This window comes from Phodopus roborovskii, unplaced genomic scaffold (genome assembly GCF_943737965.1).
Source record: "Phodopus roborovskii unplaced genomic scaffold, PHOROB, whole genome shotgun sequence".
Taxonomy (NCBI): Eukaryota; Metazoa; Chordata; class Mammalia; order Rodentia; family Cricetidae; genus Phodopus; species Phodopus roborovskii.
The window spans coordinates 6449356-6467541 of NW_026126482.1; the positions used below are offsets into that span (position 1 = coordinate 6449356).

General features: G+C 42.7%; 1 protein-coding gene across 1 annotated transcript; it reads right to left on the reverse strand.

The window, feature by feature from the left end:
- Positions 1-16645, reverse strand: Smad5 (SMAD family member 5). The gene is made up of 6 exons (XM_051194171.1): positions 16166-16645; positions 10773-11024; positions 10115-10234; positions 5021-5242; positions 2152-2408; positions 1-799 (listed from the first exon to the last, which is right to left on the reverse strand). Exons 1-6 carry the CDS (start codon positions 16566-16568, stop codon positions 656-658), a joined length of 1398 nt encoding a protein of 465 aa, XP_051050128.1. The 5' UTR covers positions 16569-16645; the 3' UTR covers positions 1-655.
- Between the last annotated feature and the right edge of the window lie 1541 nt (positions 16646-18186).

The following is an 18186-nucleotide window of genomic DNA, read 5'->3' on the forward strand; positions in this document are numbered from 1 at the left end:
TTGAGTAAACGACATATAATAGAGATTTTTAAAAAGGAAATGTTTTACAAATGATATATAGCAAGAAGTCACATTCCACTGACAAACACTTCGCTATATTAAATGCCAATGTATGACATCTAGAAATCCACCACCTTGCTTTCACTGAACGTCACGTTAGGAGTGCAGTGTCCTTCAAATGAGAGTCAGCAGTTCCCTTTAAGTCCCTACCATATGTCTTCGCAAAACAAAGGTGGTAGGGCAAAGAAATTACCAGAAACATTATCATCTAGTACTTTTCGTGTGTTTTTTTTTTTGCCCTCTTACAAGATAAATCTTCATTATATGATGCACTACTTTGTAAAAAATTAACAAATTAAAAAACTGTTGGGACAATAACCAAAAGCATGTTCCAGTTTAAGATCAATGCCAAACTTCTCAATGGGGGCAAAATACTCTACATTGTTTACAATACTTTTGAAGGTTAATCACAATGAACATGAATACAAACAAATATAAATTCATCACAAAATACAAATGTGTTGGTCACAATTATGTAGAAAAAAATAAGCCATAATATCTGTTTTTCCATGTCAGCTCACAGTGTCTGTACTGGAAATTCCTCTAGGATTAAGACAAGTCCACTGAAGATACAGTCGAAAGGAGCATGCCTGCACTATGAAACAGAAGAGATGGGATTCAAAGGAGAGCCCATCTGAGTGAGGACTTTATCCAGCCACTGGAGAGGCCCATGGAGGTGAATCTCAATCCAGCATGGAGTACTAGTAACATCCTGCCGATGGTACTCCGCTCCCCAGCCCTGAAAACAAACAGAAGAGGAAGCACATCAAATCCCTCTTAAAGAGTCAACAGTCTACACCAACTATAACCATAAAAAGCTCAACTGTAAAAACACAGAACACATACTTAAACCGAACTACAGAAAACCAGTCATCATTCACCATGATACTAAAAGAAAATGGTTGCATTACTCAAAGCTACAAACTTTTAATAAATAACAGAATTTCTAATGTAGACCCATGGGGCCATATATATTTATTTCAGAATGTTTTTAAATTTTACAAAGGCTGCAGACTGATCTCTCACAAAAAAAAAAAAAAAAAAAAAAGATTTTTAGAGTTTGGGGGCTTCTGTTGTTTGTTTTTTATTTCCTGTAGTAATCACATTATGCCATTGTCCTTAAAGGTGAGAAATTAATAAGAGAAAGTAAGTTCCAGTCAAAACTGAAATATGTACTTTTTACTTTTCCTGATTTATCAAGCTCTGTCTAACTATAGTAGTCCTTGCCTCGGGGAAACGGGGGGGGGGGGGAATGTGCAGGCGGGGGAACTGGAGAATAAATAAATAGAAAAAAAGCTGTATTTCCAAAGAGGGAAGAGAACATAAATTCAGATAATTGATAAGCAACAAAAACCAGTGGACTGAGATTAAATGCCATAAACCAAAACAAAGAACGAGCAAGCAGAGTTGCGCTCGCATGAGCTGCTGCTCTTTCTGAACTAACCTTCCGCGGCTGGGAGGGGCAGTGCCACCTGCACAATTCTGCCACTAGGATTCCCCGACACTTTGTTAATGACACACAATCTTTGAAATGTTCAATACAAGCAGTAAAAGAGTAAACGATAGTGTCCCTCTTGCCAGGTGGTGGTGGCGCACACCGTTAATCCCAGCACTCAGGAGGCAGAGGCAGGCGGCGTCTGTGAGCTAAAGGCCAGCCTGGTCTACAGAGTGAGTTCCAGCACAGCCAGGGATACAGACAGAAACGCTGTCTTGAAAAACCAAAACCAACAAAGTAAGTGATAGGCTTTATAAATCCTTTGCACAGGACTGAGCCACAGTAAGGTAAGTTAGTACCATAATTAAGTCTCCCAAGTCACTGTGATGGAATCTGAGGCACTCAAAATGCAATTTCAGTATTAAATGTTTTCCAATAACTTAAGTCTCCTAGCTGAAATATTTTAAAATCCTTACCCAATATCAAAATTACCAAGGATTTTATGTATAGATTACAAAATGAGATAGCTTGTCATTTGGCTAAAATGTTAAATTGAAGTATTTCATTTAAAATATAACAAAATGGGGTCAGAAGTAGTGACGACCTCCGTCTAGTAATTTTTTGCATAAAGTCATATTACAGACCAAACCGCTCACCTTGACAAAGCTCATGCGAATGGTGCACATCTTGGTGAGCTCATACACAGCCTCAAAGCCGTGGTTGACAGACTGAGCCAGAAGCTGGGCAAACTCCTGATTGTTAAAGATCTTGAGGCTGCAGCTACTGGGAATCTTACAGACCGTGGTGGGGTGGAAGCCGTGGTGGAAGTTGCAGTTCCTGCTCTGCACAAAGATGCTGCTGTCACTGAGGCACTCGGCATACACCTCCCCACCTACGTAGTACAGATGGACACCTTAAAGACAGGCGGGGGGGGGGGTTAGTGAACAAAGCACTGCACAGAGCCAGACGCGTGCGCGTGAGTGTGCGAGTGTGTGCGCGTGAGTGTGCGTGTGAGTGTGCGTGTGTGAGTGTGCGTGAGTGTGTGAGTGTGTGAGTGTGCATGAGTGTGTGAGTGTGTGTGCGTGAGTGTGCGTGAGTGTGTGAGTGTGTGTGCGTGAGTGTGTGTACGCGCGTGTGCACGCGTGTGTGAGTGTGTGTGAGTGTGCGTGAGTGTGTGTGCGTGTGCACGCGTGTGTGTGAGTGTGTGTGCGTGTGTGAGTGTGAGTGTGTGAGTGTGCGTATGCGTGTGTGTGTGAGTGTGTGTGCGTGAGTGTGCGTGTGCGCATGCGCGTGTGTGAGGCAAGCACGGCACCCAGAAATGCAGAAAAACGCCAACAATCACCACTAGATGGCCTTCAGTAGCCAAAAATAATCAGCCTAACTCTAAAAGATTCTTGGGGCCGCAACTGGCAGGGTGATTAACATGTCTGCTCCCAGGGTTCCTGTTTGCTCCACCAAAAAAAAAAAAAAAAATGCTCTTTTCAAAGAGATGCCTGGAGTTATCGATAGTCAGAAAAGTGAGTGAAATTTTCCACTGCTTGCTAGCAAAGAAGACCACAGCATTTCAACCATCTCCCACAGAAATCCACACACAGGTGACTTCAGATTACAGGAAGAGCTTTCAGATGGCAGACTCATTTTTCTTTCCTTTAAAAAGCCCGCCTGCCTGCCTTCCCTCCCTCCCTGGAAGTGGAGCAAAGGCTCAGGAGTTAAGAGCACTGGCTGCTCTTGCAAAAGACCATGCTGGATTCCCAGTGCCCACATGGAGGCTCACAACCATCTATAGCTCCAGTCCCAAGAGATCCTTCTCCTTATGGCCTCGGAGGGCACTGTATGCATGTAGTACAGACACACCCACAGGTAAAATACCTACACGCACCAAATAATATAATACAACTTTGTAAAAGTTTTCTACAAACATACTTTTAAATGCTACGAGAAAGCAGTTCTTAACAGTGGAATTTAAGCTAAACTGCTAGAAAGCTAACTCACCCACCAAATACTTCTCCAATGTATCTAAGAATTACCTCAAGTTTTCCATCCCCGTAAGTAGACAGTGCTCTGAATTTGGTGCACATCCTTGTAACCCTTGTCATGTGCAGCACAGGTTAAGTTACATATATGTTCCTATACAGTATGTCTGTGTGCGTCTGTGAACTGAAACTTTGCTTTACTTTCAAATAAGTCACCATTATTCGGAAGCACACACTCTTGCCTCACTCATCCGACAGCATGCTGCCAACTGCCATGTTCTAGATGACAGGAGAATACTGAGCACCTTCAATGGTCAAGTTTCCATTACTGTTCATGACTACACACAGTGCCTTTCAGCAAGAGCACCACAAATGCAAATCTCTGCCTAAATATTAAGTAACAGAATCTGTCCATATATGATGTTACAAACTGTGGTTTCCTTCTGAGTAAACGGAGATGGAGCAGGCTCCAAAGACTGCAGAACGGGAATGCTGGCCAGTAAGGGAAAACTGGTCCTAGAACTGACCAAAGAGACGCCCTTAAATTATCTCCACTGTAGTAGGAGAGGACTGAAAAGATGGGTACGCGAAAGAGAAGCATCTCACAAGAAAACAAAGAAATCAGTAGGAACTGTTCAAAGAAAAGAAACAACAACAACAACAAAAATCAACCAACCAACAAACAGAAACAGTCTTGCTGTGTAGTCCAGGATGGCTTTCAAACTGGGACTCACCTGCCTTAGCCTCCCAAGTACTGGGACTACAGGTGTGAGCTCCTTTACCTGGCTTCAGTTTATTTTTCTGACTCTTTCCTATAAGAAAGCCTATCACAATTATTATTATCTGCCATTGTTACTGTCTCTGACGTTTAACACTCCAGTCAAAGAAGCACAGAGCAGCAGGGACGTAATAGCAAAAGTGCTCAAGAGACAGGCGAAGCAGCCTGCTAAGGCGCCGCCTCTGCTGGGTGGCACCGGCAACCCATGCGGTATATAAAGTACTGTACTGCTCTGGCAACAACACTCCTTGGCAGATCAAAAGTGAACTCTATTGCATGAGGTGTCTTGATAGTCTCCCTCTACTTCTAGCTACAACTCTACTTCTAATACCATGCTAATCTTAGAATAAGCAGAGAACACTCTAAATGCAATAACCTTAAATTTCCAATCCTTCACCAAATGCATATATTTTGCAAAGATTAAAAAAAAATGATGTTATGAGCCAAGCATTGTTCTAGCCACCGAGGACACTCCTGCGCCTCTTAAATCGCAATTAGGCCCTGACTTAAGCTGCCCTAACTGTTAGGGTAAACACCAAAGAAGCTGAGAGCAGGACTTCAGTCTTCAGTGCTAGACACAAAAACTAAGCAGGACGAAGAGAGAGGAGTGTGGTCATGTCTTTATTTGATCACATTCTTTAGTATCTGCAACTTGAGGTAAAAGCCATGCCTTAAGATTATTTAGATGTTTCCAGTACCTTCTGCAATGAACTGTACCCAGCCAGTACAAAAAATAAAAAAAGGACTTAATTCAACTGAATGTGACAAGATTACCTTTTCCAATATGTCGCCTAGTATTTTCAATAGTTGAATTACGATTAACATTTGACAGCAATCCCAAGCAGAATCTACTTTTGTTATTTGAAGGGTCTGTGAATCCATCTACTAACACGCTAGTAGAAGATGCGTGAAAAGCTTCCCCAACGCGGTTGTTTAGTTCATAGTAGACGATTGAACACCAGTGTTTGGGCTCTTCGTAGGCAACAGGCTGAACATCTGAAAGCAGAAAAGAAGTCTGTAACCAATTATCTGACACACCAGCATCTTTGACTATTTACCCGTTAGCCTAGCCAAGCATTATACGACAATGAAAATACACACTTCATTTAAGTTTCACTGACATTCCTGCATTAGAGTCCAGGGCAACTCATCTTGGCCTGCTCAGATAGCTATAATAAAATACCACAGACTGAATGGCTTAAATTCAAAACAAAACAACAATAACAAAACCACCACAATTATTGCTCAGTTCTAGAGGCTCAGATATCAGGAGTCAGCAGATGTGCTGTTAGTGGAGACTCCCTGGTTTACACACGGAGAGCAGCCCTCTTGCTGTGTGCCCGTGAAGCGTCTTGCCCTCCACTTTGTTTTGAGGCAGGGTCTCTCTTGTTTCTGCTTTGCCACACACTCCAGGCTGCACCCACTCCTATCTCACTGGAGAAGTGCTGAGCTACCTCTCTGTCCTCTCAAGTGAAACTAACTCTACTCTGTTCCTGGTAGAGGGGACTGATCAGGTCCATACTTCACATCCACAGTAACATCACTATCAAATGTAAATAAAACCCTTAGTTTCTCTCCAGACACACATTCGTATTTACCATGTATATGATTAAAAAAAAAAAACAAAAACAAAAACTCTGAAATGTTAAGTTCTTTTTTAAGTAACCCCTTTTTAATCTTTCTTTTTATATTTTGCTATTAGCAATCACGAGAAATCAGTCATATTTTGCTTAAGCATCTCTTCAGCTGAGTAACTGATTTTGCATCTCTAAAGTTCTACCCTCCACACAACACTAGAACATTAACACAATCTAAGCAAGCTACCACTCTGCTACAAGGAAGGCCATTCCTCCATTACCCAGTGTGCCTCATTCAGGCCGGCGGGTGCAGAAGGATCAGCTTCATTAGATTCTAAACACAAAATCAGTATGTTCCTTAAGGAAATGCAAGGGTTCCTCAATCCTTATTATCAGTCACTTCGCTAGCCCTTACTCCAGCCTCTACTGATTCTAAAACCACACCATTGTTTCTAGATATCTAAACAACAGCACCCCATCCTTCTAGGTACAACTTCTGTCCCAGGTGGCGTCGGACGCTCTAGGAAACATCACTGATAGAGTGATGTAAGCAACAGAGTTCTGTTTCCCAAAGTCCTGGTGGCCAGGGGTCCAGCATCAAAGCGGCAGTGGCTTCAGTGTTTAGTGAGGGCCACACCCTGTTTGCTCACAGCTACCCTCCTGCTTTTTGCTGGCACAAACTTCCTTGGTTTGTGCTCAAGGACAGAAAGAGAACAAGGGAACTCCTCTTCCTACAGAGTCACTCAGCAGGAGAACCCCATCCTGATGACCTCATTTAGACCAGACGGCCTCCCCAAAGCCCACATTTCCACATACAAACATACTGGTGCTTAGGGGTTCCATACATAATTTGTGAAAGACACAATTCCAAATGCAGTCGCAACAGCACCTCTGAAATAGGTCTACAATAAACTAATATAGGCTTAAATTAATAAATTAAATAAAATTATTTTCCAGCAACTAAAAAATAATTAACTAAGTAGGTATCTGTAACGTTATTCTAAACAAAAAGATGAATTAAAGAACTAGGTGGGGGTCAAAGGAAACCAGGGATACTCGCAGAGCTGCCCTGTTACTGACTTTAGCAGATTTTAATAGTTTTTCACAATTTGGTACGGGGTTAGCTGTGGGTTATTATCACAAACACACACACTGATATTTAAAAAAGTGTAAATGGCGGTATCTTTTTACTCTATCTTAGTACATGTGTGAACGCCAGGGACAACCTCAAGAACTGAGGCCGATCCTTGCATTCTAGCTCTTGGGGGGAGGGGTCAGGGGCTCTTTACTCTTTGCTACTTGGTTTGGAAGACTGTCTGGCTCTCAAACTCCCTGGGATTCCCCTGTAGGAGCACTGGAATAAAGGTGTGCTATGCACCTGGCTTTTATATGGATGCCTGGGATCTGAACTCAGGTCCTTACACCCGCACAGCAAGGCTTTACTCAGAAATATCTCCCCAGCACCTAAAGTGACAGGATTTGATCTCTAAAACACGTATGTCAATGTAAGGCATTACCAGAGTGGTAACATCATGGGGGAGAAACCACATTATTTCTTATTTGTCAATTAAAACACCCTACAGTAATACAGCACGCCCCACGGCCATTAGACCAGCCATTATAAGGGTGAGGAAAGCAAGGACAAGGGCACAAACAACAGAAAGCACACTGGTGAGGATTGGAGAACTGGGAAACGCACGTGGCACCACTGGGAACACAGTGACACAGCTGTTGTGCGGAGTTTAGGGTTTCTAAAGTTATATATATATATATATATATATATATATATATAGTATATATACTATATATATATATATACATACATATATATAAAACACAGCAATTCTACTCCCACATATATAGCGCACGCAGAAAGACGGATTGTACAGTGACACAACCAACAGTCTGCTGTGCAAAAGTCAAAAAAGTAGAATAAAGTCAGGTATTCATAAACAGATAAATGCAGGAACAAACATAGATGCCTCCCAGCTCCAAGGAGGAATGAGATTTGAAGATGCACTTGGAACCCTTGTAAATGCCATGCTAAGAGGAAGAGGCAACGCACAAAAGGACAGTGAGGACAGGCACTGGAGAGCCCACCCAGGGCAGGAAAAGTCAGGCAGGACTGGCCAGGGACTGGAGGAGGAGAATGGAGAGACATACCAGACGTGGCGTTTTGTAGGAGGATGACAAGCCCTGGAAACAGCAACAAGAGCTGCACAATGCCGGATGTATTAATATTACTGAACTGTACGGTTTGACAAGAGGCCCTAAGTACATGAAGCAATCATCAAAAGGTTCGAAAGCAGAAATATGCAAGTCGATCCTAATTGCTGGAGAGTTCAATCTTCTAATTTTAGAAAAAACAACCAGGAAGAAAACATGCAAGGACTCAGAAAATCTGAGCACTGTAACCAACAGTCTCCGAGTGTGCTGGCTGCAGCTTGCACAGCAGAGCAAGTGTGGACAGCACAGCGGCTCCTCTGTGCAGAGGGCAAGCACAGGCGGCACACACAGGGAGTACCATGCACCTCAGGAATGAGACTCTGACAAACGCACCAACATACACAGGTCTCTAGGGCGTCGTGCTAAGTGCAGTAAGTTGTCATAATAAGCAAGTATTGTACGGTCTACTTACATGAGGTACTTAAGAGTAATCAAAATTATACAGAGGGAGAGCATGATGGCGGTTAGCAGGGGTGAGGCGTTAGGTGGGTATAAGGACTTATTTAGTAGGTACAGAATTTCAGTTTCACGAGGTAAAATGGTGCTGAATGGTGTCAATGGAACAATAATGAGAGTGTGACTAATGTCACTGAACGTGGACATAAGAGTAGTAAGGTGGTAAAAGTTTATGCTATGAGCATTTTGCCATGATTAACAAAAATGCACACAAGATCTTTACTATAAAATTTAGTAACCAATACTACCAAGTATAGTAATGAAGACCAATTAACAAAATTAAGAGTCTCTAAACAAACCTTCAAATTCACAGTAAGATTTTTAATAAAATACCAATTAAATAGAGAAAAACTGATCTAGTACAGGATTTCTTCATGCAAATAATTATACTGCTACCCAGTGACCTGGGTTAAATTACACCACAACAAAGGGTAGAGGTGGTTCACTTCCAGAATCTACAAAAAACTCTACACCCCCACAAAGACACACCCAAGCCAATGGGCAGAAGACTTAACACCAAAGGAAGAAATTCTTCAGTGTTCAACTTACTCAATAGGGTGTACAAATTAAGTCCAACTAGTGCTTCATACCCATGCAGTGTAACCTTTAAAAGCTAGGCAGTGGCAGGGCTAAGGAGCTGTGGAGAAGCTGCGCCTTCACATGGTGCCGGCTGGCGCTGGCACAGCCACTTGAAAAGCCTGGCGATTTCTCAAATAGCTAAAGCTATCATACGACCCAGACATCCTGCTCACAAACATCTACCCGAGAGAGGGAAAAAGGCAATGGCCACACAAAGGCCCGCACTTTTGATGAGAGTCCTGAGTAGTGGCATTCTACTCATCAAAAGTGCAAATAGCTCAAATGTCCGCTGACTGCTGCTACAGAACAGGTGAGCCCGGCAACACTATGCGAAAGATTATACGTGGAAGCCGCAGAGATGGTTCAGTAGTTCAGACTGCTGCTCACGGTTCGAGGAGGACCCAGGCTCGGTTCCCAACACCCACACAGTAGCTCACAATTGTGACTCCAGTTCCAGGGGATCTAACACCTTCTGGCCTCCACAGACATGCACGTGGTGCACATACAAAACAAAAATAAAGGAATCTTTTAAAGGTATTATATAATACCTCTACTATTATATTGTATCTATTTATCAGGGAGGGGTTCCTCTCCTACCATGTGTCGTCACCAGCCTTCGTCACCAGGCTTAGCAGCAAGTGCTCTTACCCATTAACCCATCTCACTGTCCTCAGGACTCTGTTTCTATGAAGCATTCGGAAAAACATCTGTACAAGAACAGAGAGCTATGTTGAGCGCAGGATGGGGTAAAATCTCTTGGGAAAGGTTATGGCACTGTTTTTAAGCTACATTTTGAACCAAAACTTCATAGTCATTGGATTGCATACTCAGTGATTTTTATAGCCATACTCCACTCAAGGTGTTTGCACAAACGACCAAGATCAGGAAATTACCTCCGTGGGAGATTAATTATCTATAGTAGGAGAGTAGGAGGCCCTGGATTGGATTCCTAACACTACAAAAAAGTAAAACGTAGCCAAGAAGTTAAAAGAAATAAAAATGGCACCAACAAAAGTGAGCCTCTTCTCACCTCTGCTGGATATGCTGGGCATGGTCTGAGGAATCATGTTACTGCTTGTATCCATAGGCTGGGAGCTGTCTTGACCCATCTGATCATCGGGTGGCATATAGGCAGGAGGTGGTGTATCAGCTAACAGGAAGAACACGAGACACTGTCATTCCTCAAAGAATATGGTCTTCATTCTCCTTAAAGCTATTACTCCAAAAGCACTTTAAACTGGCATGGTTATCAGCCAGATTCGTTACTGAACACTGCACACATCTCCTATATACCTACTATAAGCCTACATCTACTTAGACCCTGGCTAATTCAGGGTACCAGGGTCAACACTAAAATGGAACCCAAGGTCAAGGTTTTTTCCTTTGTTTTAAAGACATCTACGTTCAAAGAAACTGCAGCTACTGCACAGCAATCTGAGGTCACAGACCACCCAGGGCACACACTACAACAGGTACACGTCTAATTACTGTCATCATCACATACTGAGATGTCACTTAAAACTATGTTCCTTCAAAGTTCACCTGAACAGCAACAGCAGGTATTTCATTCTGATGGAACTTGGAAAGTAAACTAACTCTTGCGGAAATAAATTCTTAAAAGAAAATGTCACTCAGAAGAGCAGCACTTAAAACAATTCCCATTCTCAGGGACAGCAGAGGAGTCTTACCTGGGAGCTGGAACGGGCTTCCTGGAGCAGAGCTTGCCGGGGAGCTGGGGTATGCGCTGCTAGCGGGGGAAGGGGGGTAGGGGCTGTTGGGAGACACGGGGAAAGGGGTGCTGTTGGGCTGTTGGAAAGAATCTGGAAAGGTGGCATTGTGTGGCATGTGCGGTTCATTGTGGCTCAGGTTCCTAAACTGAACCAGAAGGCTGTGTTGCGGATTGAATTCGTTGTGGCGAGGCACTAACACTGGAGGTAAGACTGGAAGAAAAACAAAACTCAGTCAGTCGGGAGCCCTTAGGCAAATAAAGTGTACTGTTGGGAAGGCTATTCTGTAGAGTCTGAATTTGTATTCACATCAGAACCAAACCAAAGCCCTTCTGCACTCAGCCTGCACAGACTCTGAAGAAGAAATCAGAAAGGGTGCCATTCTCCATGCAAGCCATTGTAAAAACAGCCATAAGAAGCAGCATTTAATGCAGTTAATGCGAAGTCAAGACATGAGCATGCCCAGCCAGCTGTGAACCACACACAGAGAGGGTTTCACAGGAGGAAGAGACTGAGTTGGTGTGGGCGCTCACCCACAGACTAAGATTAGGGAGAGGAGCTGAGGCCAGTGTGAGGTACCCTGAGAACCCGGCACTCCCAACTGTGAGCATTTCCAGTCAGTCAGAGAGCTCACAGTTAGCACTCAGAAAACTGGCACTGTTCTCTATCAACGACAATCCTCCACAGAAAAGCCCTCTGCTCACAACCAATACTCTAAATATGACTACAAGAACACATGCAAACCCCCTCAGAGTTTAAACCAGTAGTGCCCACTTTCGCTAAAGACCCCAACTACAATGACTAGGAGCTGTATTTTCCCCTGTGGGAAACTAGACGTACCGATTCATCTCTTTTACAACATTTTTTTTAGTTGTCAATGTAACTCCATTTCAGGAAAAAAAACAAAACAAAACAAAAACACAAAAAAACCCAAAACAAAACAAAAACAAACAAACAAACAAACAAAAAAACCCCAGCTTACTGTGATTCCGGTACCATGAAGTAAGAACAAAATCAAATATCTATGTCTATGTCAACCAGGCCATACTTCCCCTCTCTGAGGTAACGATGAACACACATAACAAACCAGAGGACCCCGTGGTCAGTGTTTTGTGCTGCTATTTTAATTTTACCAAATTAGTACAGTAAGTATGCAAGTAACGCCAACAATTACTTTGCTCTACTGTATATTAACAGCTGCTATTGCTTGAGCAAGATGAGGCAGCTGCCATCAGAGAGCAGAGCAGAAAATAGTAAGGACTTATGTTTAGCTATTTAGCAATCTGAAGAACTACAAAATAACTAAAGAATTCAGTTCAGTCAAGGTATTTTTGAAGGTATAGCTAAAATCTCCGCTTTCCCTCTCATTTGTATAATATCTATGCTAATGATTATAGTTTTTTATTTTCATGTAAATATGTGGCAAGTTAAAGACAAGACTGTACTCTCAACATATTTAGTGAGAGACAACATGCAAGCAGTTCCCAGCCCTTTTCCATTTTAACTCTTCCACGGCTCTTGTTGACTCTCACTGCTAAACACTACGCTATACTGATAGTACTGATTCTATGACATCGCTTATAGACTTGCTCTTATGGCAAATGAAGTATCTGTTTTTGTTGGTGGGGAAGGGAGTTGAGATGGGATCCTTTTGTTGCGCAGACTAGCCTCAAACACAGTAATCTTCCTTCCTCAGCCTCTCAAGCGCTACGATGACTGGCTGAGAGGCATCTTTCTTATATTATTCTAGTCCTTTCTACTGCCCTAATATATTGAAAACTGGGCTAAGAGGCTGCAGAGACGGCTCAGCAGGCAAGAACACTGGTTGTCTGTAAGAGAACCAAGGTTTGGTCCCATCACCCACACCCACACGGGAGATCCTAACTGTAACTCTACTTTTAGAGAATCTAATGCTTTCTCCTGGCTTCCTCAGGCACCAGGCACACACGTAATACAAGCAAAACAAACATACACGTAAAAACATATTTTTAAAAATTTGTGTTCAGTTGTTATATAGTGTTTATTACATATACATGTATTATACACACTCATACCCACATGCTATATATCTAAAATACATGTAAATCCCATTGTGGAGCCAAGTATATTGTACATTTTCCTCCTGAGCAGTGTTTTTAATAACTATGTCCTTAATTTTAAGTATTAAGTCCAGTATCCTAACATAGCTGTCAGAGCCCATAAATAGGACGTTTTCAGATGTTATAAATAAAGTTATTATGGAATTCCTGTGTCCCTGTGGTTTGCTCAGTCCTTTGCTCTGGTCTGCCCTAGTTGCTGTTTAGGACATTTCCCTGGCTGGGTCCCGTTCCCTTGACTCAGCCCTCCGCTTGCTGCTTGCTTCCTACTATGAATGGCGTTATCTTCCCTTTCATTTCTCTGTATACTGAAGCCCAGGTCATGTTTTCCTTCTGGATTTGTAAGGCTATGCTTTATGTTCTTCTAGGATCTAGAATTGTACTAAGAATTTCAATACTTCAGATCTCTAGGTTTTGTTTGTTTGTCTGTTTTGTCCTGTGTTTTCTTTATGGAAACTTTCAGAACTTTTGTATCCATGGTAAACTAAAACCCTGTCAGTAGTCTTTTTTAGCCCTTTATTCTAATTACTTGGCCCCTTGACTCTTGAAGTTTTCAATTCTAAGTAGCTGTAGCAGTGTCTGCTGGAGCATTTCCTCTTTGCACAATCCCTTCTGTTCTATTTCCAGAACAGACAGAATCCCCTGGAGAAATACAAGATCCTTCATCGGAAACTGACTGGGACGATGTAACGTTTTAAGTAAGCACTTACATACACACAGACACTAAATCACAGAGAGATTCTGTAACCTGCCTGAGGTTACAGGTGATAACTGTATACCAAAATCATGACTCCAGAACTCACAATCTAGCCATCAGATAATACTTTCTAGTCAATAAAACACTGGATGACGCAGGCTGACCTTATTTTTCTCTGCTTGTTATACCTTCCGTCTTTTTCTTTCTGCAACACTTTCTCACTCCTATATGCACCCCTGTGTGCTGTGTGTAAGGAAGGCTAGCCAGTGCTTGCTCTCCAGCACTTTTGTCCGCGAGTGCTCAAAACCCTTCACTGTCACCAATACCCTGCCTTATTAGCACAGTGCCAGGAGCCGTCTACTGTCCTGACTGCTCGGTCAAGGAGGAGCACTAGTTACTCCAGAGCAAAGCTGCCCCTTCCCCTGAGGTGTGTGGACTTAGGATCAGGCATGAGGTTTCTACAGCTTCTTTCCAGCAGCTGAACTAGCAAGGTATTTCTGAAGTTGTTTTAAAGTATCAGAGCTGCTCCTGTCATTCACACAAAATGACTAAAAGAAAGACAATTCTACTGGCCACTGCCCATTACACCCTGACTATGAGAATGAACAGACAAAATTCTTAGGTGTGCTGCTAGCAATTACCTAGCTTGTTTTTAAGACAATATTCCTCCATTAAGCTGCCTTATTCTCTTCTTCCCCCATCCTCTTACACGATGGCTCTCCTTGGGCTCACCAAGAAACAGACCGACCTTGAATATGAACCAGCAACTCATGGTTGAACTGAAACAATGTAGGTTTCCACATTCAAGCACATCAGGCTCACAACCCCTCCAGTAGGGAAGACACTCCGGGTACTCATGTGCTTGGATAACCCTCTCCCTTCAGCAGATGACTGAGTACTGGTTCCTAAGCAACGGAATAATGGCAAAGGAATGGGTGTGTGTGTGTGTGTGTGTGTGTGTGTGTGTGTGTGTGTGTGGTTCATACTCCCTAAGAAGTCAATGCCCTCTTGCAGGAAAACACAGGACCATAACATGCATGCATGCTCTGAGAACCAGACTGGTAGAGGGAGAAAATGTAGCACTGTGAGAGAGAGGCAGTATAGAACAGTACACAGATGAACCTCTGGTGAAGGCGGCCAGCCACAGTGAGCAAGTGGGGGCTGACAGCCAGCCAGAGCCCAACGGCCTGTACAGAACTAAATCTTGTCAGGATCACCACGGGCTTGAAAGTAGCCCCCAACCTACTGAACTTCCAAGAAAAACTCAGCCTTGATAGACACCTTGAGGAGAAACTCACAAAAGACCCTGTTAAGGGTGATTAGATGCCTGACCCCAGAAACTATAAGGTAATAAATATGTGCTATGCTTAAACTACCACACATGTGGCTATTTGTTGTGTAGCAACAGATAACTAAAGAACCTAACTACTGTGGGAAATCTTACCAAGTTCATGGGCCAGAAACTTAATTCCCAACATGACAGAGCTAGGAGGTGGGGCCTAACTAAAGGTGACGAGACTGTGTCCCTGTAGAGGTGGACTTGTCTTTGTGTCAACAGGTTGCATGATGTCATGGAGAGCACTCGCCGAGGACACTCAAGACTCTGGTTTTGATCCCTGGCACCACAGGAGAAACAGAACCAGGCTTCTCTATATATGTTGTTGCCTCCCTCTGTCCTCTCTGTCACTGACACTCAACACTCATGTGCTCTTCTGTGGCACAGTTAATTATGAGACCCACTCCAGTCTCTTAATCCTGGATTTTCTACACTCCTGGATTTCTACTGTTAACCTTTATCAAAGGCTAATGTAATCTTTTAGCTAATAAACCTAGTTAGTAATGTGCAAATTAGAGATACACGGTTTTGTTTTAAATTGTTCTCAGTAGGATGAACTTATCCAGTCTGTGGTATTCTGCTAATAGCAGCAATAAAAGGACTAAGACATCAGCTTAAATAACTCATCTACTATCAACAAATAAATAAGTAAATAGAAAGATAGATAAATACTGAGCCCTATATTCACTAACAGCTAGTAAAGAATATAAAAAATGAATAATGAGTAAGATCAAGGAAAGACTTCCTGACTACCAAAAGCTGTTCTCAGATCTCCACACATGCTGTTATACACACACACACACACACACACACACACACACACACACACACCACAAATACACATGCAAAAAGGAAACATATTTAATGAAAAAGACAGACTCTTGTAGACAGAGAAATGTAAAGCCAGAAAAATAGCTGCTATGTTGACAACAAAGTTCGCAAAGAAAGAGGGAGCCGGGTCTAATGTGGACATGCAACATGTGTTTAGCATGACAGAGATGTCGGCCATAGAAAAGTAATAGGTGTTATTAGAGACAGTGAGTTCCAATAGCCAATAAAGAGTTTTAATGTTCAAAAAAGTTAACTTTAAAACCAAATATTCCTCCTAAGATGCAATCTTTAACAAAGGCTGATGTAATAAGCCTAGTTATTATATGCAAATCCGTGAGAGACATGTTGGTTTTCTGGTTTGTTTGTTCTTAATTCTCGGTTGAGCATAACTTACCTGGACTTTCCACTCTCTTATAGTGGTACGGATTGATACAGACTTCCTTTTGCTTAGACCCAAAAGGAAATTCACAAATATCCAATGGCTTTAGCTCATGATGACTCTGTAAATCTGGCCAACGCCAAACACGACAATATATGACGTGGGGCAAGCCTTTTCTGTGAGAAACCTGTAGGCGTCCATCCAAGGACCTGGGGATAGTGACACACTTGCTCGGCTGCCCTGGGCTGCTCAAGGCTTTCTCCAACTCCTCCATGGCTCCCTTCTTCTTCTTCAGCTTTTTCACTAAAGCATCGACGGCCTTTTCTGCCCATTTTTCTTCCTCGTCACCTTGTTTCCAGCCTAACAATCGCTTCACGGCTGGACTAGTGAAAGAAAACAAGCTGGCCATTGACGTCATTTGATAGGAATCTTCAGAGACTTTCCTGTAACCAAAGCCAGCAGATGTGAGAGGTGCGGGACACAGGCGCAGGGTCACAGGCGCAGGGTCACAGGCGCAGGGTCACAGGCGGGTCTCCAGCAGAAGGCCCAAGTGCAGAGGAGGAGTGACATTTAACTTTACAGGGGCCATGTGCTTCCTCATTCGGACAAACCCTGAAAGAGAGGGGAGAGGAGCCTAATTCAGTCTAAGAGCTCCAACCAATGTAACTGAAAAGTGTCTTTGTTATCGTAAGTAAAAGTAGAAAAGCATTCAAAGTAAAACAAAAGGCATAAAGCCAGAAAATAAAAATGTCTCTAAAATTCCTGTAGCCACTCAATTCCCTTGTTCAGAACACAAATGGTTCAGCAGCCAAGCAAAGGCTGAAAGACGCCAAGTGAGAGGCGTCATAGGAAGCACTCAGGAGGCAGAGGCAGGTGGATCTGTGAGTTCAAGGCCAGCCTGGTCTACAGAGTGAGTGTCAGGACAGCCAAGGCTACACAGAGAAACCCTGTGTTGAAAAACAAAAACAAAACAGGTCACAAGACGAATGAAACTATCAAACACAGCCTAACACATATCACTTCCAGGAAAGTGTCAATTATCTTTAGAATGAAGAGTGGTAAAGAGATACAAAAGGGGTACTTTATAATGGCTATTGCTTTCTATGTTTAAGCACATCAGTTAAGGAAGATGCTCTGTCAAGAAGCCCTCAGAAATAGCAAGAGGAAACTCTTGCTCTAGTGCTGAGTGGGTAAAATTACCTGTAGATCACTGTAGCGCCAACTGCAAACAGTAAGACTGAAACAGCAGGACAATGCTTAGAAAAAGAATGCCAACAACAACAACAACAACAACAAAGGCTTCCTCATGTGCTGTCCAACCAAGAATGGGAGGAAACACTGAAACACTACAAATTCATATATGAGTGAGGCCTTACCTGAAACTAAGACCAGGGAAGAGCCGAACAAAAATTCTCGAAGACCTAATTCAAGCATGCATATTAGGAATGCATGTACTATCATTATGACAGGATGCATGATTCAACAACAAAGAAATCACTAAATGTTAAATGTAACACAGCGTACAAGACTTAAGAACAAAAAACACACAATCGCCTCAAGAGATGAAGACAAGACCTCTGAACACACACAACATCCCTGTAGAGTAAAAGCCTGAACACGCTTAAGCATAACAAAGACTAAAGACGCCAGGCCTGTGGCCAACACTCTATTGAATTTGGAAATTTTGAGAGCATTTCCTCTGCGCTGAGCGCAAGACAAGAGGGCATGCTTGACACACTGCTGCGACATACAGTGTGTCTGTCATACTGCCAGAGCAGTAGGACAAGAGAAAGAATGAACAGGATGCAAATAAAAACAGGTCAAACTGTCCCAATTTCCAGACAACACAGTCTTACGCTTAAGAAATTCTAAAGGTTCCACCAGAAAAATTTTTGTGTCTCTAAACCACTAGTAAAGTAGCGGGATGAAAATCAACAAAAACAGCAGCTTTTCTTTGTATCAATAGCAAACTTGCTGAGAAAGAAGCCATTCACAGTAGCTTTGAGAAAACGAGGAATAAATCTACTGAGAAGGCG

What these genes read in the sequence shown, in the direction of transcription:
- Smad5 (XM_051194171.1), bottom strand. Translation starts at nt 16,568, where the DNA reads ATGACGTCAATGGCCAGCTTGTTTTCTTTCACTAGTCCAGCCGTGAAG. An exon ending in AAGCCCGTTCCAGCTCCCAG is followed by an intron (nt 10,235 to 10,772) that starts GTAAGACTCCTC and finishes TCTTCCTGTTAG; the next exon opens with CTGATACACCACCTCCTGCC. An exon ending in TAGGCGACATATTGGAAAAG is followed by an intron (nt 2,409 to 5,020) that starts GTAATCTTGTCA and finishes CCTGTCTTTAAG; the next exon opens with GTGTCCATCTGTACTACGTA.